At 42.5% G+C, this 23419-nt stretch overlaps 1 protein-coding gene across 2 annotated transcripts in view; it reads left to right on the top strand.

Moving 5' to 3' along the window:
* Positions 1-22603, top strand: part of LOC311244588 (MAP kinase-activated protein kinase 2-like) — a 51757-nt gene extending 29154 nt beyond the window's left edge. Inside the window, exons 2-10 of one of the 2 annotated variants that reach the window (XM_084334178.1) lie at positions 1776-1915; positions 7984-8048; positions 8178-8257; positions 10544-10670; positions 13932-14007; positions 14529-14653; positions 15633-15718; positions 17954-18031; positions 19281-22603. In XM_084334178.1, the coding sequence (XP_084190304.1) occupies positions 1776-1915; positions 7984-8048; positions 8178-8257; positions 10544-10670; positions 13932-14007; positions 14529-14653; positions 15633-15718; positions 17954-18031; positions 19281-19424 (921 nt within the window). In that variant the 3' untranslated portion in view covers positions 19425-22603. Of the gene's footprint in view, positions 1-1775; positions 1916-7983; positions 8049-8177; positions 8258-10543; positions 10671-13931; positions 14008-14528; positions 14654-15632; positions 15719-17950; positions 18032-19280 lie in introns of both variants that reach the window. The other variant, XM_084334177.1, reaches the window with a different exon arrangement.
* The last annotated feature ends 816 nt before the right edge of the window (positions 22604-23419 follow it).

The following is a 23419-nucleotide window of genomic DNA, read 5'->3' as shown; positions in this document are numbered from 1 at the left end:
CTTGACTTAAACTTAAAAGTCTCTTGTAACATACAAAATAACTCGAGTCAGAATCGTCAGAATTTAAAAAGGTTTTAAGTAAAAAGTAAAACAATTTTTTTTAAATCTTTTTAATAAAGAAAATCGTCATCATTTAAAAATGAGATTGCATGAATCGAGATCGTGATTTTATTTCGATTAATCGCCCAGCCCTATGGGGCGCTCCAGTAGCACACCACATAGCGCACTGAGTCGCGAAGAGGTCGCCCCGGGTTCGTTTCCCAGACCCGGTGGCCATGTGCCGCATGTCTTCCCCTCTTGGTATATCTTGGTCTCAGCATATTAATTATATTGTTTTAAAAATGGGAAGAGCAATTGGTATTTCCAGGAAATGTGCTTCTTTTGTTGCCCGTCCCCTTTTATGTCAGTTAGTGCAAAGTTTAGTTTTATGTCATCTTGACTATTGCTCTGCGATGTGGTCATCTGCTGCCAGTGGTGACCTCAGGAAGCTCCAGGTGGTCCAGAACAGGGCAGCATGGTTGGTACTGGGCTGCTCACTAAGGTCTAATGTGAGCCGTATGCATGCCCGCCTCTCTTGGCTTAACGTTGAAAATAGATTGTCTTTTAATATACTTGTGCTGTTCAAGTTGGTCATGAGCAGTAAAACTCCAGTTTTTATACATAATCAGATTGTTTTTAGTAATACTGTGCACGAGCATTACACTAGAGGTTCCAGTAGTGGGCAGCTTGAATTGCCAGGTCCTAGAACCAGCGCTTTGAGGAGATCTTTTATTTTTAGAGCATTAACTCTTTGGAATGGCCTGCCTCGGAACCTCTGCTGCATTTACAGTAGATTCACTTTTTTAAAGAATCTTAAATTGTTTTTAAATTGTTTTTAACACTGTAAAGTAATTTTGTTTTTTTGTTTTACACAATGTAATTTTAGCTATCTTAATTGTTACAGTAGGCTCATTATGCATTTTGTGTATACTGACTTTTAATAATTTTGTTTTTGTAATAGTGATTGTTTTTGTATTTTTTTTGTGTGTGGACCCCAGGAAGACTAGCTGGTTGCTATCGCACCAGCTAATGGGGATCCCTAATAAAATCAAATCAAATCAAATCTTCTCCTCCCGTTTCACCCTCTCTCCTCTGTCGGTCCTGCGTGGCCAGAAAAAGCTGAAAATGCTATAAAAATAAAAAGTTTATAATTTTTTTTAATCGCCCAACCCTATAGAAAAATGGGTTGTAAAAGCTCAATTGTCCACAAAATCTGTATTTTTTTCATTCGCTGTTCCAGGCTGTATATGACGTCACAGACTAGATCTGCACGATTCTTGCTAAAATGTGAATCATGATTTTTCTCTAAGAATTGAGATCACGATTCTCTCACACTATTCTTATTTTTCGTTGTCATTTAAGTAAAGTAAAGTAAAAAAAATAAAAGAATTCTCATAATTTAGAATTTTTTTCCGATTAATCGTGCAGCATAGCATACATAGATTGTTGTTTGACTCAGCTACAGGAATAACGGATATGAGGTCTTAAGATTCAGTGGCATTCCCCCTATTACTATCACACTAGTTGATATGGGTGGGTCGGACGGACGGACGCTGCAGGACTGCTCTAAGGCCAGACGGGAGGTGGAGCTCCACTATAACTATGTGATCCCTCTGTGTGTGTGTGTGTGTGTCTCTCTCTCTCAGATGCTGCAGGACTGCTCTAAGGCCAGACGGGAGGTGGAGCTCCACTATAACTATGTGATCCCTCTGTGTGTGTGTGTGTCTCTCTCTCAGATGCTGCAGGACTGCTCTAAGGCCAGACGGGAGGTGGAGCTCCACTGGAGGGCCTCCCCCTGCACCCACATCGTACGCATCGCAGATGTTTATGAAAACCTCTACCAGGGCAGGAAGTGCCTGCTCATCGTCATGGAGTGGTGGGTTCTTGCACAAACATCAATAATTTATTAATCTCCACATACAAACAGGAAAGAGACGGGCCCGAAATTAGAGCCCGCCACCCGCCATTGGCGACCAGATTTTAGGTTTGGAGTGCCACTGAGAGGTCTGTCCGCCATGTGGCGGGTCACAAAATAGTCAGGTAAAATTATTAAAACTGCTGTGTGTTTTGGTTTTACGATAGGCCTAATTTGTGGCTTGTTTACCGATGTCACATCCACTACTCTTCTGTCCTGACTGCCCGTGGCGCCTGCTTGCACTGTAGGGAGCTAACGTTGGCTTAATAACTTTAAATGGGTTACAAATAATGTGGAACTATGAGCGTAAGCCGACCGCTAAAAAGAAAACCCACCATGGCAGCGAGAGCGGGACCACCTAACAAAAGAACGTTTTGCAGAGCTTTTCCTATCATTTCATTATAGACACAGAGGGCTGGGCGATATGGCCAAAAACGTTATCGCGATAAAATAATAAAATAATTTTCATATCACTCGATAATTATCATCGATATAATTTCTGTCAAGTTTAATTAACTTCTTATGCCCGGCGCCGTTCTTCTACGCAGTAAACACGGCCCAGTGCATAGATTATTATATTCCACCAGGGGGCAACCTACCGCCACTGGATCATATGCATTATAAGAATGGAACTAACACAGTTAGCCAGAGCAAGCCGTGTATCCCACGACAATGTACTAACTATCACCCTAAAATACTCCGTTCCGCCCATTTACATTTACATTTAGTCATTTAGCTGACGCTTTTATCCAAAGCGACTTACAAGTTCTGTACGACAAGACAGCAAGAAGGGTACAACTCTATCAGCTGAGTAACAATGTTCATCAAGTGTTGCGTGTTACAGTGTAGGTTAGTTTATTAGGACAAGTGCATGACAGTAAGGTTAGTCGGGGTTAGTTTTTTTTTTTTTTTTTTTTTTTTTTTTCATTTCAGATAATGGTTGAAGAAGTGAGTCTTTAGTCGACGGCGAAAGATTGGACGGGATTCGGCTGTCCTAACTGGGATGGGTAGTTCATTCCACCATTGTGGGGCAAGGACTGAGAATAGGCGGCTTCTCTTTGATGACCCTCTGGGAGCTTGGATAGGAGTAGGTCTGAGGCGGCCAGAAGATGCAGAGCGTAGGGGTCTTGATGGTGTGTAGTTAGAGACCATTGACCGGAGGTAGGCGGGAGCGGTTCCCTTTGCTGCACGGTATGCTAGGTCGAGGGCCTTGAAGCGGATACGTGCAGCAATGGGGAGCCAGTGCAGGTCCCTAAGAAGTGGAGTGACATGGGCCGACTTCGGTAGGTTTGATATCAGGCGGGCCGCTGCGTTTTGAATGAGTTGAAGAGGCTTGGTGGCAGTGGCCGGGAGGCCAGCTAGCAGTGCGTTGCAGTAGTCGAGGCGGGAGATGACTGTTGATTGGATGAGGAGTTGGGTGGCTTCTTTTGTCAGGAAGGGGCGTATCCTTCTGACGTTGCTCAGGAGGAATCTGCAGGTTCTGGTTGTCGCTGCGATGTGAGCAGAGAAGTTCAACTGGTCGTCGAGGACAACACCGAGGTTCTTGGCGGTCGGGGACGCGGTCACAGCTGCATTCTCGACTGTGATGGAGAGGTCGGTCAGGGGGGAGGATTTGGCCGGCAGGTGGAGCAATTCTGTTTTGCTTAGGTTCAGTTTGAGGTGGTTGGTCGTCATCCAGGCGGAGATGTCGGACAGACAGGCCGAGATCCGCTCAGAGACGTGGATATCTGAGGGAGGGAAGGAGAGGAAGAGTTGAGTATCATCGGCATAACAATGATATGAGAGGCCATGAGACGTGATAATGTTACCCAGTGATTTAGTGTAGAGGGAGAAGAGAAGGGGTCCTAGGACCGAGCCCTGGGGGACACCCGTCCGGAGGGGGCGGGTGGCCGACAGAGTCCCTCTCTATGACACTTGGTAGGAGCGGTCGTTGAGGTATGATGTCAGCCATGTCAGCGCAGATCCAGCCACTCCCATTCCTGCGAGGGCCGCGAGGAGGATCTGATGGTTGACTGTGTCGAAGGCTGCAGATAGATCTAGGAGAATCAGGACAGAGGAGAGGCCTTTCGCTTTTGCTAAGTGAAGTGCCTCTGTGACCGCAATGAGGGCCGTTTCTGTGGAATGGCCAGTCCGGAAGCCAGACTGATTGGGGTCTAGGAGGTCATTCTGTAAGAGATAAGCAGTAAGTTGGTTGGATACAGCACGTTCAAGTGTTTTAGAAAGAAAGGAGAGAAGAGAGACAGGACGATAGTTGGCTATGACGGTGGGGTTCAGGGTTGGTTTTTTTATGAGGGGCGTGACTCTGGCTTGTTTTAGGGAGGTGGGGACCACCCCCGAGTTGAGTGAGGAGTTGATGGTTGCAGTTAGGAATGGGAGGATGTCCGGTGCTATGGTCTGGAGGAGTGGGGAGGGTAGCCGGTCCAGCTGGCATGTAGTCGGACGGTTCGACGTTACCAGTGTCAGGGTCTCGGCTTCTGTAATGGGAGAGAAAGATGACAGAGTGAAGGATGAGGTTCTCGATTCAGCGTTTGGAATGGGTGGGGGTTGGGAGAAGGAGCTGCGGATGTTCTCCACTTTTTCCTCAAAGAAGATCGCAAAGTCTTCGGCAGAAAAAGATGAGGGAGGAGGGGGTGGGGGGGGAGTGAGGAGGGAGGACATGGTAGCATGCAGTTTGCGAAGATTCTTGGCAGAGGCCTCGATCCTATGGTGAAAGAAAGAAGCTTTGGCATTAGTAATGGTTTTGGAGAATGTTAACAAGAGGTTGTGATATGTGTCGATGTCAGCAGTGAGGCGTGATTTTCTATACTTCCTCTCAGCCGCTCTCAGGACCTGTCTTTGTTCTCTCACTGCATCCGTCAGCCATGGACTGGGTGGGGAACGGCGGGCAGGTTTCTCAACGAGGGGACAGAGCTTGTCAAAGGAGGTTGCAAGGGCTGATACATTGCAACGACGTCCACCGCATACCCCACACTACTCTAACCGTTACCTCAGAATTCACACACCCACTCTGCACGTAAACTATAAAATAGCGGCGTGCAAGCTAATGATCCTAGCCAGCCTTGTTTCCAATGTACTAACTATCACCCTAAAATACTCCGTTCCGCCCCAATACATTGCAACGACGTCCACCGCGGCGCAGCATACCCCACCCTACTCTAACCGTACCCTCAGAATTCACGCCACACACTCACTCCGCACGTAAACTATAAAATAGCGGCGTGAAAGCTAATGATCTTAGCCAGCCTTGTTTACTACCCAGAGGTGCACCGCGGGTGTCCTTCGCTGTCGCCATCTCCTTCACTGATTGGTTGTTAGTGCGCGTGTGCTGATATCCAAGCTTGGGAAATCGATATATCGAAACTTTGCGACCACGTTTCATGTTTATTTCGAGGAAATGATTTATCGCGATAGTTATCGTTTTATCGCCCAGCCTTAACACTTTAATCCCCGGAAACGCCGTAACTCGTCATTGCCCGCCATGCTCATTCTGCCGAAGACGCCGTAACACGTCTTTGATATCAATATTTCAAAAATCTGTGATCGAAATCATATTTCTCCTCCGGGGACCTGAGATATACTGCTGATCTCCACTCAACTCTCTAACGGTTCAAGAGCGCCATCTGGTGGCCGATCGGCAGATCGGCCAACAGGAAGTGACGCGCCAAACAAGAAGTGCTCATCCATATTTAGTCCGGGCACTCCGGGAATTATAAACGACCCCCCGCCCATCCGGTCATCATCAGATCATACGTAGTAACTTCTAGAAGTACCTCCAGTTGAAATTTTTTATCTGGCACCGATCGCTACCAAACTGTATTTGATCATCAATATAATGCATTTGGGGCTATAAATCAAGTTCTGGAGAAAGCTGCAGAAAACGATAAAAACATACTTATACTTTAGACCATATTTTAGTATGAATATGTGAATGAAAAAGTATAACGTTGCTACACCCTGAACAATGGATATAGGACATTGAATGGGCCATAATAATGTCAATTTAGCAATAGAATTTAAAAAGTTATAGCCCTGCAAAGAAGGGGAACTTCTCCATAGAAAAATAGAGCTGGCTAGGGATGGTAAATTATGAATTTAACCATGGCGATCAAAGTGTTAACACAGACCATGAGCTGACTAAGCTAAGCTAATTAGCATTAGCTGCTAACCCTGGAAACGCTCAAAGCACCGTCAGTGAGTCCACAAAACCAGTTCCATTAGTGAGGAAAGGGGTTATATTAACGAGGCTTGACAACAGGCGTTCAAAGATAACTTCACATTTATTGGCTATTCGTTTCTTAATTATATCGCTTCATGCATTCAGGCTCCATGTGTTGACATCCTAGTCTAGTGTGTGTGACATCATCAACTACGCGACTCAGACGGGGCCTCTCTCTCCCAATAGTATCCAAACTTTATTAACAGATTGCAGAATAGGTACAGTACAGCTCAATACATACAATTGTTAAGGGGATGCAGACCAGAGAAAGACTTTCGTCTTGTTTACATCAGGGTCCCCCATTTTCATTCATCGCTCTCGCTCTCTCGCTCTCTCTCTCTCTCTCTCTCTCTCTCTCTCTCTACGTTCAATATGATTTAAAGCCAAACGTTACAGTATAAATACTAACTGGATAGTTGATACATTTCATTTCATTATCTGAAATATTCTAAAAATCATTAAGTCTGCTATAAGCCATTATCCTTTGTGTGTGATTTATTATTTTCTCACAGTCAAAGTCAAAAAGAAAAACAGAAACAACACGTTTGTCATCGGTAGTAAATCAATGAGATTGTGGACTCTGATGAGGACATGATTGAGGAGGTTTAAGTTAGGTTTATAAAACCTTCACATTTTATTATGTTCTGTTAAATCCTGCAAAGAGGGTAGAGTGAGGAGTCTGATGATGTTTAACAGTAGGTTACAATTTAAGCTTAAGATTGAATTGACATGTATTGATTAAGCAATCATCAATGAATATATTAAAATAATTTGCTTAAAATTGTACTCTGGCCTCTTATTTAAGTGTATTCTTCAACATAATACCCCATATACTTGAAATTTACAGATTTTTTTTTATATATATATATATATATATATATATATATATATATATATATATATATATATATATATATATATATATGTGACACAAAAATGAGTTTTTTTTGGCTGGTAAGAAATATGCTTGGCGGGTAGATTTTTCCCATCTACCCGCCACTGGCCGGTGAGTCAAAAAGTTAATTTCGTGCCCTGTGTCCACATGAAGGGTTGTCCAAGCACAGACACGAGACGCGTTGCCAGTCCATGAATGTCTGTTTGTTATTGCTTCCATAATGTTTTTAATGCTCTCTTGCTCCATGTGTTAAAATGTTTACTGGCCTAAAGTTTCAATTTGGCGAAATGCAAGGTGCAGTGTCAGACACCTGGCAGAGAGGTGTGGGGGCTTGTTATTCCACACAAACCAATAAAAAGCAACATGTTGCCAATAGTTTATTTTCTCCCTGCAGTGCATACTATATTCTTTACACACAGCTGTGTGAATAACTGGATTTATTTGCATTTCAAGGCTATTAATAAAAGACTGAGTTCTGTCAGATGTTGATCTAGAATATGACTAGTGCTCCGAAGTGTTGAGAGATTTTGATACTCGACTAGTAATTGATGTCTTTTTACTCATAAGTACAATTGATTCCAACTACTTATTTAAGAAATGGTATTTCAGCTTTTTACTGTTGACATGAGATGAAGAGCCATTATAAGTCTCATAGAATGTTTTACCACTCAAAAGTACACAACATCTATTGTGTTTAACTATGAATGTACGCAACACTCTTAACCTACCATCTTTAGATAATAAGATTTGAAAACATTAACAGACTTGTATAATGTATAAGGATTCAGAACGAAACCCATAATAGTACATTGATACCTGGCATACCAAGTTCAGCACTTACGGTAACCCAAAAACACGCAGATCATTTTACTAGTATTGTTTAACCCTAACCGTCCATTCTACTGTTATTGTTTTCAGCATGGATGGTGGCGAGCTATTCAGTCACATCCAAGACAGAGGGAATCATGCCTTTACAGAAAGAGGTGAAGAAGTTAAATCTTGTACATGACATCCAGTCTTTATATCTTCACTGATGTGTAGCTTCATCCATGTGTATCTGTTCCATAACACCTCGCTTCCCCTTCATTCTCCTCTCTCCTCCTTTAAATCAGAGGCCTCTGACATCATGAAAAGTATAGGTGAAGCCATACAGTACCTGCATGCCATCGACATCGCTCATAGAGACATCAAGGTAAATCATCACCATGTGTCTACAATATGGATGTCGTGATCTAGTAGACCAACCAATTAGCTTGTTTGGCATCGACTTCTCTTCTGACTGGCAGTAGACACTAGGCAAGACTTCTCTTCAGACTATGGCAGTAGACACTAGACAAGACTTCTCTTCAGATTATGGCAGTAGACACTAGACAAGACTTCTCTTCAGACTATGGCAGTAGACACTAGACAATACCTCTTCTGACTATGGCAGTAGACACTAGGCAAGACTTCTCTTCAGACTATGGCAGTAGACGGTAGGTAAGACTTCTCTTCAGACTATGGCCGTAGACACTAGACAAGACTTATCTTCAGACTATGGCAGTAGACACTAGACAAGACTTATCTTCAGACTATGGCAGTAGACACTAGACAAGACTTATCTTCAGACTATGGCAGTAGACACTAGACAAGACTTATCTTCAGACTATGGCAGTAGACACTAGACAATACCTCTTCTGACTATGGCAGTAGACACTAGGCAAGACTTCTCTTCAGACTATGGCAGTAGATGGTAGGCAAGACTTCTCTTCAGACTATGGCCGTAGACACTAGACAATACTTCTTCTGACTATGGCAGTTGACACTAGGCAAGATTTCTCTTCAGACTATGGCAGTAGACGGTAGGCAAGACTTCTCTTCAGATTATGGCAGTAGACACTAGACGAGACTTCTCTTCAGACTATGGCAGTAGACACTAGACGAGACTTCTCTTCAGACTATGGCAGTAGACACTAGACAAGACTTCTCTTCAGACTATGGCAGTAGACACTAGACAATACCTCTTCTGACTATGGAAGTAGACACTAGGCAAGACTTCTCTTCAGACTATGTCAGTAGATGGTAGGCAAGACTTCTCTTCAGACTATGGCCGTAGACACTAGACAAGACTTCTCTTCAGACTATGGGAGTAGACACTAGACAAGACTTCTCTTCAGACTATGGCAGTAGACACTAGACAATACCTCTTCTGACTATGGAAGTAGACACTAGGCAAGACTTCTCTTCAGACTATGTCAGTAGATGGTAGGCAAGACTTCTCTTCAGACTATGGCCGTAGACACTAGACAAGACTTCTCTTCAGACTATGGCAGTAGACCGTAAACAAGACTTCTCTTCAGACTATGGCAGTAGACAGTAAATAAGACTTCTCTTCAGACTATGGCAGTAGACCGTAAACAAGACCTCTCTTCAGACTATGGCAGTAGACCGTAAACAAGACTTCTCTTCAGACTATGGCAGTAGACAGTAAATAAGACTTCTCTTCAGACTATGGCAGTAGACTGTAAACAAGACTTCTCTTCAGACTATGGCAGTAGACAGTAAACAAGACTTCTCTTCAGACTATGGCCGTAGACGGTAGGTAAGACTTCTCTTTAGACTATGGCAGTAGACGGTAGGCAAGACTTCTCTTCAGACAATGGCCATAGACGGTAAACAAGACTTCTCTTCAGACTATCGCAGTAGACATAGGTAAGACCTCTCGGCAGTATATGGTAGGTAAGACTTCTCTTCAGACTATGGCCATAGACGGTAGGCAAGACGGATGCCGGCAAAATCTACCAAAGGCAATGTTGACGGCGACAGCAGAATGTGCAGTCTTGATGTTTATGTTTTGGTGTCCCCGCTCAACATCCGCAAAAAAACACATGTTGAGCCTGTAAAAACGCCAACATTATGGGAAATGTGTTTACCGTGTACTCCAGAGTCAGAGAAAAAGATAGACACCAATTTACTCTTTGCGTCGTCAGTAGAAAGCTATCCGTCTGCATGCTAGCATAGCTTAGCACAAATTAATGGAAGCGGATACGGATCAGCTTGCCTAGCGGTCTGCCAAAAACACCTCTCCCGGAGTTTTAATTTAGGCTAGCTGATTTGTATTCACTTCCATTCATTCATGCTAAGCTAGGCTAGCGTGCAGCCGGATAGATTTCTACTGAACGCACAGAGAGGACATTGGTGTCTGTCTTCTTGTCTGACTCTGGGGGAATACGGTAAGTGTGCTTCCCATAATATCGGTGTGTTCCTTTTAAAGGACTGACATTGTCCTTCCTCTAGTCAGAAATACAATGTGAAGTAGACTGAACAGAGGATGCCACACCTCTTGACCGACCAGAGTGATGTTTTTGAAATCTCCATTGTCTGAATGTAGCATCAGAGTTGCCAAATAACTTTACTTGCCAGAATCCTAATGAGTTTATTTTACATTTGACATCTACAGTTGATTAATAACAATGACTCATTATTCTGTCTCTTCCAGCCGGAGAACCTTCTTTACACCTCCAAGAGGCCAGATGCCCTCCTCAAGTTGACAGACTTTGGGTTTGCCAAAGAAATCACCACACTCAACTCTCTGGCTACACCGTGCTACACCCCTTACTATGTTGGTGAGGACACCTGGCTGGAGTCGCATAGCTGCATGTTACTTTACTTTGCAATTGCTCTCTCTCTATGAAAAGGACTACTGTTCAACTACAACATCACAATCTATTCCTGAAAAGGAACATGATCAGGCCTGATACTTTTGCTTGCTGTGTGACTTCAATGCGTTCTCGATACATGTCCTCCAGCCCTGAGGCAGGATGTTGATAGATAAACCACCTCTAAAGGACGGTGTTTATAAAGATCATTTAATGTTTTTGGTCATTTAACCTGGTTGGGGTGCCAATTACATAACCTATTGCAATATCATATGAATAAAACAGCTTTTCAAATAAACATTTCAATACATTTTAAACAGGAACCACTCAAATAAAAATTCTTCTAGTATGTTATTTCCATGACACCAGAACCAAGATTTATTTCACGTCATAGATAAATACAGTCCGTATTAAGTAATGTTGCGTTTCTTTTTCAAATGTAGCCATGAGTAAAGACCCTAACCCTATCAAAACAGCACTCGAAGTGTATATTTTCAGCACTACATTTGTTTACCAATGGTTTTAAGTGTTATTAGCGAAATATGAGCTTGTAAAAAATCTCTGCGCATTGCATTGGAAACCGGATGATTTAGACGCAAGGAAATGACGCCGTCATGAAATCGTTGTAGTCTTAACACTTTGGGTGCCGGGAGCCGTCTTTAGACGTCTTTGCTGGCCATGCTAAAGTTGCCGGGGGACGCTGTACGTCGTCTTTATATCAATATTTCAAAAATCTGCGATCGGATTCATAATGTCCCTCCGCTGGCCTGAGATTCACCAGCAGGACCCACTGAGCTCTCTGGCGGTTCAGGAGCGCCATCTGGTGGCCGATCGGCGCAAGCGCTTAACAGGAAGCGCACTAGAGGTTTTGCTAGACGTCCGTATTGCTTCCGGCCACTCGGTACATGTCCCGTGACTCTAGCTCGTCACTCTACATAGCGATCGATTGCCAATAACTCGATAAACAACATGATTTGGACGTATATACCATTATACAAGCTGGAGATGGACCGGGTAATAATATATCCCATAATGATAAAATTTCTACTCGACGATGATCGCCCAACGGCGCGCGGAGACTGGGGTGAGTTTCAGCGTGTAACGTTACCGTCTTCGATAATAACTGATATTATCAACATTTGACCCACATTAGATGATTGGTATAACGCTGCCCACGGAATTATAAACGCCCCCTCGCCCATCCGGTCAACATCAGATGACGTGTAGTAACTTCTAGAAGTACGTCTAGTTGGAATTTTTTATATCGCGCTGATTGCCATCAAACTGTATTTCATCATCAATATAATGCATTTGGGGCTATATATCACGTTCTGGAGAAAGCTGCAGAAAGAGATGAAAACATACTTATACATTAGACCATACTTTACTATGAATATGTGAATGAAAAAGTTTAACGTTGCTACACAATGAACAATACATATAGGACTTTGAATGGGCCCTAATAATGGCAATGTAGCAATAGAATTTAAAAAGTTATAGCCCTGCAAAGAAGGGGACTTTCTCCATAGACAAATAGCGCTGGCAATCTATGGTATATCATTAATTTAACCTTAGGCAACCAAAGTGTTAAGAAAGAGGAGACCCAGGGCTTTCGATGGACGTCGAAATTTCCTAAAACTACACTACCCAGCTCACACCAGCCACAGTCAAAGTTGCAGCCGCTTGATGCGAAAAAAGATATTAACGTTATTTTCGTGATTATATCTCACGGGTCGAACAAACCTGAATGTTATTGCCATAAAATAAAATGTATATTGTTTCTTTACCTTTCTGTGAACGTCTAGGGAAAAAACCACATTGCAATCCAGTCAAAAATGGCGGAGCTATGGACATTATACAAAAGTAACTGTACTTGCAGTAGATTTCATTCATAGTCTTTGCTGCCCTGTAACGGGCGCCTGGTGGTACTAAATCCAGATTTAACTCTGCCATTGGAAAGAGGAGATTTCAAATTGCAAATGTGTCCGAATGGCAAAAATGTTCACGTCTGGTCAATGTTAGCATGGTGTTATTCACCAAGATGGAAGAAGAAAAAGATTTGAATTTATATTCTCCTTTGGTTCATTACAATTTACTCAAGCATAGTAACAGACACAATATTTCTGACACTGGGAATGTACTTTTAGGCGACTTCTGAAAATAATGGCCAGGGCCTAAGAGGTTAAGAAAGTTATTTGTGAACATGAGATACTCTCTCCCAAAGCCAGAAACCAGAGAAGTAAAACTTGTGATGTCATCAAGTATAGAGTCTGGAGCTGCTCCACAGACTATTGTTTTATTTTTTATATACAAATTATCTTTATTCTATAGCAGTGATCTCAGTTCTGAAACAGAAAATGTGCCTATGAACTCGGAACATTCCCCTGGCCTCTCTTTTTTAGCACTCTTGGGAGGAGGGGGGTTCGTGAGAGAGTTGCTCATGTTCACTAATATTTCTGTACCGTCTTAGACCAGAGGAGGGACATGTACGAATTCTGAAATTGTGCGTAGTTCCCCTTGAGAGTTAACGTGAGACAGACTTAATGTTAAGTGCCTTCCCTGCGGGGATTTCACAGACTGGGTTTAAAAACCCGCTGACGCTTATATAGGATATGGAAACTATTGTTACTGGCTCAGACCTATCTGGGTTCCAAGAAGTCACATCCTGTAGACTGGTGGGGGAATCACAGGCCATTACATAACCGTGGTATGAAGGCAGTTGGCTTTTATTGGTTGAGAAGTTGAAGAAGCGGGTGTCTCTGGTGGGTTAGAATGTCACTATAGACTGTTAGAATGTGACAACAATGACATTCTGTAAGGACCCACGTTTCTTTCCTGTTGCAATGTTTGCTGATGCAATAGTTGACTGAGGAACTGTCCCCTAGCAACAGAATTCCAGTGAAACAGTCTATTATGTCACTATGTAAACAGAACACATTACTGTTATGTGAGAGAGAGAGAGGGGGGGGGGGGGGTAAATGACACTTGCCCTAATTGAAAACGACAAGCTGTGTTTAAATTACATTTTGTGAAATTATGACATCTTTATTCATTTAATGATATCTAATAATTGTCTTTTAATTAACCAAACCCCTGCTAAATCCATATTCATCTTGACTAGCTAACACCCCATTCACAAAACGTTCTGATCACATTGCAATGGGATAGTGTGATAGCAGGGAAATGTCTTTGGCATTAAATCTGTCTCTTCTCTTGACACCATGGCAGCTCCAGAGGTTCTTGGACCAGAGAAGTACGACAAATCCTGTGATATGTGGTCTCTGGGTGTCATCATGTATATTCTGTAAGTAAAATGCTAACAGCTGAAAGTACTTTGAACAGAGCTCAGACATGCCTGCTCTCGTTGTTCCTGGAAGTGTGTTCTCTATGCTTGTAGCCTCTGGTGATAATTAGCTAAATATTACAACGATTTTCCTGTACAAATTAGAAACCCACAATTATCTGCAGCCATAAAACAGTTGGATATATTAATGTAGTGAAAATCGGTTATTGGTGTTTTGTGTCTCATCACTGTTTTTAATCACCCTTTCCTGCTTTATACAAGCACAAAACGCATATATGGAACTGTGGGGTTCTACACGTATGTTGCACAGTGAAATTATTGTAGTTTTACAATAGAAATTATGTAATTATCACCAGATGCCGCAAGCTCATAGGAACAACTATCAATAGGAGGGCCGTGGGCACGTCTGAGCTCTGTTGTATTAGTGATGTTATAAAATCTTTCTTTCCTAGAACTCTAGATTACTAATGACGCTCAGCCGATGGTGTTCCTGCTCATTAGGCTTTTCTCTTACCCCCTAGGCTTTGCGGATATCCTCCATTCTACTCTAACCATGGTCTGGCAATATCCCCCGGAATGAAGAGACGAATCCGCAACGGACAGTACGAGTTCCCCAACCCTGAGTGGTCTGATGTTTCTGAGGAAGGTGAGTGAGGCATGTTAAATGTACAGGATGTAGGCCTAGGAGTATGAAAACCTTTTTTTATTTTTATTTTATTTATATGTATAATGCGGTGGCTCTTATTGTTTTGACGTGGACCATATAGCACCTTATTATTAACACTTGGACCATAGCACCTTATAATTAACACTTGGATCCTATAGCACCTTATAATTAACACTTGGATCATAGCACCTTATAATTAACACTTTGACCCTATAGCACCTTATAATTAACACTTTGACCCTATAGCACCTTATAATTAACACTGGGACCATAGCACCTTATAATTAACACTTGGATTCTATAGCACCTTATAATTAACACTTTGACCCTATAGCGCATTATAATTAACACTTTGACCCTATAACACCTTATAATTAACACTTTGACCCTATAGCACCTTATAATTAACACTTGGACCATAGCACCTTATAATTAACACTTTGACCCTATAGCACCTTATAATTAACACTTGGACCATAGCACCTTATAATTAACACTTTGACCCTATAGCACCTTATAATTAACACTTGGATCCTATAGCACCTTATAATTAACACTTTGACCCTATAGCACCTTATAATTAACACTGGGACCATAGCACCTTATAATTAACACTTTGACCCTATAGCACCTTATAATTAATACTGGGACCATAGCACCTTATAATTAACACTTTGACCCTATAGCACCTTATAATTAACACTGGGACCATAGCACCTTATAATTAACACTGGGACTCTAACACCTTATAATTAACACTGCATGTGCGTTTTTACTAGCTATACGAGTGAATTGAGGTTTCAGCTAGAAGCACTGGAATATGACTCACTCAACTGCTGATGGAAAAGAAAAGGAAATGTCAATGATTATCTTGTTGAGATAACAAGGATATGTTGGACGTAAGCTGTGTGGACTTTGACTGATTTGTACACAATTTCTTGTGGGGTCTCTGTTTCAGCCAAGCAGCTAATACGCCACCTGCTGAAAACGGAGCCCACCCAGAGAATAAGCATCGCGGAGTTCATGAGCCATCCCTGGATCAACGTGAGCAGCCCCTTGCCGCTCACTACTACCAGTGATGTACCTGAACGTGTTCAATACATCACTGGGCGAATGTGAACTGAACATACTGTACTGCATTTCCACTAGATGAACGTAATTGTGAGTGCGTTCATTCTCGACGCTCTATCACAGTATAACTTCATTCAAAAGTGTACCAGATTTGGGACGGGCGCACACACACCGAAAGGTTTTGGTGTGTGCGTGTTGCGCGTGTGGAGAGAGAGAGAGAAAAATTGGCAAAAAAAGAACAGAATTCTTTACCCAAGGGCAAGGCGTTCGTCAGGGCTGCAACCTCAGCCCGGCACTCTTCAATATCTATATTAATGAATTGGCTAATATACTAGAAAAGTCCTCTGCCCCTGGTGTAAGTCTCCACAATCGGGAAGTGAAATGCCTGCTCTTTGCAGATGACTTGGTTGTGTTGTCCCCCACAGCAGACGGCCTACAGCCTGGACCTGCTAGAGCATTACTGTCAGACCTGGGCCCTGGCAGTAAACCCCAAAAAGACCAAAATAATGATATTCCAAAAAAGATCCAGATCTCAGGACGTCCTACCAAAGTTCTCAATTGGTACAAAACATGTAGAGTACTGCACACATTACACCTATTTAGGCCTAAAACTAAGTTCAACTGGACATTTTAAGGAAGCAGTCAATGAGCTGAGAGGGAAAGCACGCCGGGCTTTCTATGCCATAAAAAGAAATATACAAACAGAAATACCAATTCGAATCTGGTTAAAATTAATTGAATGTGTTATTGAACCAATTGCACTCTATGGCAGTGAGGTGTGGGGTCCACTTACAAAACAAGACTTTACCCAATGGGACAAACACCCCATTGAGACCCTGCATGCAGAGTTCTGTAAGATTATCCTACATGTCCAGAGGAAAACTACAAACAATGCATGCAGGGCAGAATTAGGCCGTTACCCACTAATACTAAAAATACAAAAAAGAGCAATTAACTTTTGGACACACCTAAAACGAAGTGACCCCCTCTCGTACCATTATCAAGCCCTGCAGTGCCAAGAGCTGAGGAGCATCAGGAACCCCCTTACCCAGCTGGTCCTGAGGCTGAGTCCACAAACCTGCTCTCTTAACACACCTCAGGAACAGAACACGTCACCAATCAGAATCAATCAAATTACTACACAGCTAAAACAAAACTACATCACCTATTGGAAAACACAAACAAAAGCACAGAGCAAAATGCAGTGCTATCTGGCTCTAAATCGACAGTACACCATAGCAGATTATTTGAGCATGGTGACTGATCAACAACTAAAAAGAACCTTGACAAAATACAGACTGAGTGAGCACAGCCTCGCTGTTGAAAAGGGGAGGCACAGGAAAACCTGGCTTCCTGCAGAGCAAAGGCTGTGCTGTCATTGCACCCTCAGTGAGCCTGAAACTGAGTGGCACTTCCTCACCAAATGTGAAAAATATAAATATATTAGAGAAACACATTTAAAAAAAAAATTGAATTAATAAAAAAAGGCTTTCTCGCACTACCAGATACAGAAAAACGACCAGTCCTACTAGGGGAGGACTCAACAAGCTGTGAGCTAGCAGCAGCATATGTTGCTGCCTGCCACAAACTGAGGGACAGTGAGTGACAGTCACCTGACATGTTTACGCCGTAATACTTGATGTTTTATTTTACGATGATATTTTGTATGTACTTATATCTGTTTGTAATATATTTTTATGTTTAATATTGCTTTGGCAACATGTAGAAGTACGTCATGCCAATAAAGCCAATTGAATTAGAGAGACCGACCGACCGACCGACCGACCGACCGACCGACCGACCGACCGACAGACAGACAGACAGACAGACAGAATGCCACTATTCTGATTGCTGTCTGTGGTTCTATATGGGTTGTGGCAATAGTTTTGACAAATAATAGCTCGCAGCAAGCAACGTATTGAAAAAATAACTATAAACTGTTTCATTTTTGAAACCATGAACTTTAGTTAAAGATTTTGAATTATGAACTGAACTAGTTCATTTAAAGATTTGTGAACTGAACTAGTTCATGTAGAAAGTGAACTTTCCCAACACTGACTACTGCTTGGCCTATGTTATAGGATTAAAAAAATACAGAACTTCACTTTACTGTATAACTATAACGCAATGACCCACCATGACCATCTGTTGTCGGTCGTCTTTGAGATGCTTTGGATGCCCACATGTGCTCTCCTGTTTCTACAGCAGTCGATGGAGGTCCCACAGACCCCCCTTCACACCAGCCGCGTGCTACAGGAGGAGCAGGACGTCTGGGAGGAGGTCAAGGTAAGCAGAGATGACACTTACCTAATTAACGAGGCACGAGAAGCCGTGATTGTCTTCTTGACATTGTCCACTCAAAGTTTGCAGTCCTTGTTTCTCGCTTCCACAGCCTTCAAAACGCACAGTAGCGGTATGCCTTAGCTGTATTCTCTTAACACTTTCGCGGCCACTGGGATCCGTCTAATCTCACTCTATAAGGCCAGTTTATCATAACAACCTTTCATTGTGCGTGAGGCTGTTTGTAGAGCTAAATCTATACTTTATACTATTGCTATCTGTCCATTGTCATTGTCAATTGACACTATAAACCGTCCCTTCAATATGCCTTAAATAAATACATTTTTCATCAATACGTTCCCATTTTATAGCGTTGTGAATATGAACTATATACCACAATGTTCTGGGGTATTTCCTGGAAGGCGAGATACAGGGTGCTAAGCTAATAACGTCAAATCGAATGGCGTTTCGGCTATACACAAGCTAGAACTAAAACTCAAAATGCATATTATCGGTATCATGGTCCACCATGAATGCATGAAAGGGGGGGGCGGGGGACGTCGTTTCTGATTATTGATGACCAATAACGGCATTAGCCTCATTCGCTGATCGGCTGGTCGGCTATCAAAGCAAGGCCCGATCGGGCCGTAATTTACGTGAAAAAGCTCTTACCGTGGGCCGGTTGGATCCCAAACAGGATTTCCCAGTTATCGATCGCCATCTGGTAGATCGATATGTCCATTGGCTGATGCTATATTCCTTTACTGCATACTGAATTCAGCGTCGCAAATCGTATTCCAGGCTACATGCTACAGGCATAGCTTTAGGCTAACAAAAAAGTCCACCCATGATGAAAAGGACGAGGATCTGGCCGGTAATGCACTTTTCCGAATCCCAAGAGTAGGGTAAATCTGCAGTGCCGCTCGGTGACATTGAGTAGGATATTACAATGGAATAAAAGCCAAAACAACCTTACCACGTATATATACGTGGTTGGCCCTCAAACGTTGGATCCGAAACACGTATATATACATGGTTGGCCACGAATGTGTTAAAGAGAATGAATAAACCAACACATAGGATGGAGAGTGAGAGTTCATGGTGTTTGCATTTTGTAGTATCTTTGATCTCATACCGTGTCGTGTGTGTGTGGTCATCATCGAGAGGAAATTAAGTCCATAACCAGGATGTTGTTATTGTGTTATACTGCAGCTTGGTTGTTTTTGTTTTGGTAATGGCGCTGTTGTTTTATCAGGAGGAAATGACGAGTGCTCTGGCAACCATGAGGGTGGACTATGAGCAAATCAAAATCAAAACCATTGAAGACTCGACAAATCCGCTGCTCTTGAAGAGGAGGAAGAAAGCTACCGGCGCGGCTACGCAGCCACCCGGCCTGTGAAGACAAAAGACTCTCAGAAACTCACTCATAGACACTCTTCTCCACAAAGACTTGGCTTAGCCTCCGTATCTTTTGTCATCTATTTCTTTATCTATGTCTCTCTCTCTCTCTCTCTATCTCTCTCTCTCTCTATCTCTCTCTCTCTCTCTCTCTCTCTCTCTCTCTCTCTCTCTCTCTCTCTCTCTCTCTCTCTCTCTCTCACCCCCTCCCTCCCTATATCTATCTCTCTCTGTCTCACACAGTCAAAAAGAAGAAGCCACTTGAGGAGTGAAGACGAGCTTTAGGGAAACCAGAGAACACATGTTTTTAAAGAGGAATTGTTTCCACTGTTATTGTTTTTTTTAAACATGATTTTAAATGTTTTATTTTCCTCGTTTCTTTTGAACATTTTTCTTTTTGGTCACAGAGGTTATGAATTATATTTGGATTAGCTTTTGTCACGATTGAGATCTGGCGTTTTTAATCTTCGAGACTGTCGCAGTGATGCAACTCTTTATTTTCTTCTGTATACCACTGTGTTCAGCCAGCTGCACTGTGTTAACTAATCTAGTATCAAACTGAAATCTGTTTTTAATCGTTTGTCACAATTGGCCATGTGTTTGTCATTGTATTTGGGTATGTTTCCAGGACACTGGGGTGGGTAGCTGAGAGCCCAGTGAGATTACTCCAGTCAGTCCTGAACTCCTTTTCTATGCACTGGAAACCATTCTGTATGTGCACTGAAGCTTCTATGTAAATCCTTGTATTGGAGGAAGTAACATAACATCTTATAATAGAATTGTCTTTTAGTTTTGCTCATGTCGTTGCTGTATTTACTCATTCACACCCTCACATCAACAGTATTAATGTGTCATTGTGTTGAGTGGACTTTGTTGTCATTTTAGATTATTATGAATTGTAAGCATAGATGTAAAGACATATTTAGTATGGTCGCCCCCGTTACTGAGGTCACTCGGCAAGTGTCAGCCACCAAAGCTTGCAGCGAACCCGAGCTAAATGGCTATGGCCATCTTTGATTAACCCCGACTAGCTACCACATTTGCTGGCTGACACAGTGGCTCTAATGTTTGATAGCAAATGTTCGTGCCGATGCTTGCCAACAGCAAAATATGGGATATATACTTTGCATTGTGGAATAGACCATGTTTGATGTCATAATGGAGACACAGTAAGTACAGTCCCCAGTTATATGACTGCTGTTGCGTGTTGGTTGTGGTTGTGGTTTTTTTTTTTTTTTTTTTAACCTGCCAACACGCCTGTCATCAAGAGTTTTATCATCTCCTTTAATGACAGACAGACGGACCTCTTAGAATGACTTGCTACTGAAGCCTTTGAGGTCATAATTATCATTGAACATCTATTGAATGAAGACCACCATGTTCACCACACGTGTCTCTTGAGCGTTAATGTCATGCGAGCATAATGCACACGTCATCCTCAGATTCTTGCCATGTTGTGGTCGTCTAATAACAAAGGGTTGTCATGTCGTTCCTCGTTAAGAAAATAAAAACATGTGGCGTTAATCATGCCTTGCCCATTAAGCAGATGCTAGTTGCATTTGTTTTGAAAGTCTCTGAATAAGCCTTGCTGCTAACTAGTCTCTAGCATTGTGTGCTTAAGCAATAGTCAGTTTCCCAGCAGCAGCAGCAGCATTAGAGAAGTACTGTTAAGAGGTCCCTGCTATTTTGGGGCCTAAGACATGGAGGTAGGCAGGGCACTGTTTTAAAGGTGTGCTATTACATGATATGTAATTCTTACCTGTATTGTATCTTGTGTAAATCAAAACAAAACGTTTTTGAGGTGCTGTGAAGCAAACATAAGCCTAGCGGCAATATCACTGGTAAATATGTTGTAAATAGCAGGGCCATGTCATTTTAAACGGTGTAACGGTAACAACTTTTCAGGAAGCTTTCTAGCTTCAAACAGTTGCAGGGACCTGGTTCCTCTCTGAGGACAGTTTGTTAATTCAGTAAATGGTAATACAGTTTTACTCTGCGGTATAATTCTACTCGCGGGTGGGTGTTCTCTGCTGCAAAGTACAACAAATTACCCAGAAGATAAAGCATAGCAGCAGCATACTGAAACTGACCAGCAGGGAGCACTGCAACAAATCCTCCAGGAGGACTGAGTACACTGAGGACTGAGGAGTTTCATACAATACACAGTAGAACCAAAGGAGGCGGTGGGGGGGAACCTTACTTCAGGTATAGGGAGGTGTAGTGGTTACGTCGTTGTTGTTTCCGGCCGGTCCGTGTCTATTTTACCAACGGATTTCCAGTTCTGCGATCTGATTGGCCACTGACGTTTCTGGTGCGATCTGATTGGCCACTGACGTTTCTGGTCATGTGACGTGTGCCCAATCGCGCGACGCGCCCATTTCCGCCTCGAACAGCAAACTACCTAACGCCTAGTTTATCACTGGTTAAGCTTAGGCGACTCTTTCGAAGTTGGTTAAGGTTAGAGTTTGGAATCAGGGCTGGTGTTCTATCGCCCTGCTCTAAGACAAACTCTAACCTTAACCAACTTCGAAAGAGTGCCTAAGCTTAACCGGTGGCAGAACTTGCCGTCACACAATTGGCGCGACCAGAAATGTCAGTGGCCAATCAGAGCGCAGAACGCGGAACTGGAAATCCGTTGGTAAAAGTATTCAGGCGGCCGGTCCACCTCGCTTGAAATGGCAATGTATTTCCAATGGACACATTTCTAAATCGTCTCGTTTAAAACAAATAAAGCATGAACATTGGCATGGTGTACCTTTCTGTGTGTATTCATCCACAATAGCTCAACATGAAACAATTTACAATTAATGGTAAAATGATTATGTAATTTTATTACATGGCGTTTTCACATTCGCCGAAATGCTTGCTTGTGATTGGTCAACAGCCCCCCGACAGCGGTCATTATTTTTCAATAATGACCACTGTTTTTTCAATAATGACCGCAGTGCGCAGCTGTTGGCAATCAAGCCCACATCAGTGCAGCAAATCAGACACACCTGCCGCGTTGCACTGACAGCGGAGTGTCAGCGGAGCCAGAACAGAGGCTGCCCGCGATAATAATAATCACTTTATTTGGGCTGACAGAGCCACAGAACAACTGCGATTTGTCAAATGAATTAGGTATATTGTTAGTAAGTTAGCCATGTAATAAGCGGGATAATGTATAGCCTACTCGGTCATTGTCGCAAAATAATTGACCTTCACTACGTTTAAAACACCTCGGCGCGGCGCCTCTGTATTTTAAACTCCGTGTCGGTCAATTATTTTGCGACAATGACCTCGTAGCCATACATTATCCCTTACGTATTTCAACCAGAAATGCTTAAACAATAATGTTAGAAGTGATAGAAGGTAACTAATTTTGTGCAAAAAAATGGAAAGCTTGCCAATGTTCATGAGGCAGAATTATTACAATAGCTGATAATACATTTTCCCAATGATAAATCCCTATATGGGTGGACCGTGCGGGAAACTAAAGTGACGTCAGACTACACCTCCCTATAGCAGCATCAGTCAGTGTGTCTGTCAGAGAGAGAGAGATTGGGGAGGTCTTAAATAAACCACTAAATCAGTAGGTGGGACTGAGGAGCTCTAAGCTATAGAGTGTCCTGTCAGAACCCACTTCACCCATTCATGGGAATACCATATAATTATATACATTTATTAATTTACCATAGAATTATATACATTTTGAATATACCACAGATATGTTTTCCTACGTGTCTTGAGCTTCAGATTTCTCACCTTTAACTCCCAGAAGAAGTGGTTAGAGATGTACAGTATAAAGTGGTTAGAGATGTACAGTATAAATGGTTGCACATTGTGTATCAAACTGCTGCACTGTGCAAACATCCTGGCTGCCTGTATTAAAACTCTTTCAAATCCTGTATCGTCATGTTGTGCTGTCAGGTCATTAGTCATTAGATGTCAGGTGATCAGATCATTAGTCATTCAATGTCACGTTCCCTTGCCCACTGCGCCAATCAGCCGCCCAAC

The sequence above is a fragment of the Notolepis coatsorum genome, assembly GCF_963971535.1.
Source record: "Notolepis coatsorum genome assembly, chromosome: 17".
In the NCBI taxonomy this organism is placed as follows: Eukaryota; Metazoa; Chordata; class Actinopteri; order Aulopiformes; family Paralepididae; genus Notolepis; species Notolepis coatsorum.
Note: the sequence above shows the minus strand (reverse complement) of the source record. Positions and strands in the feature narration are given on the sequence as shown.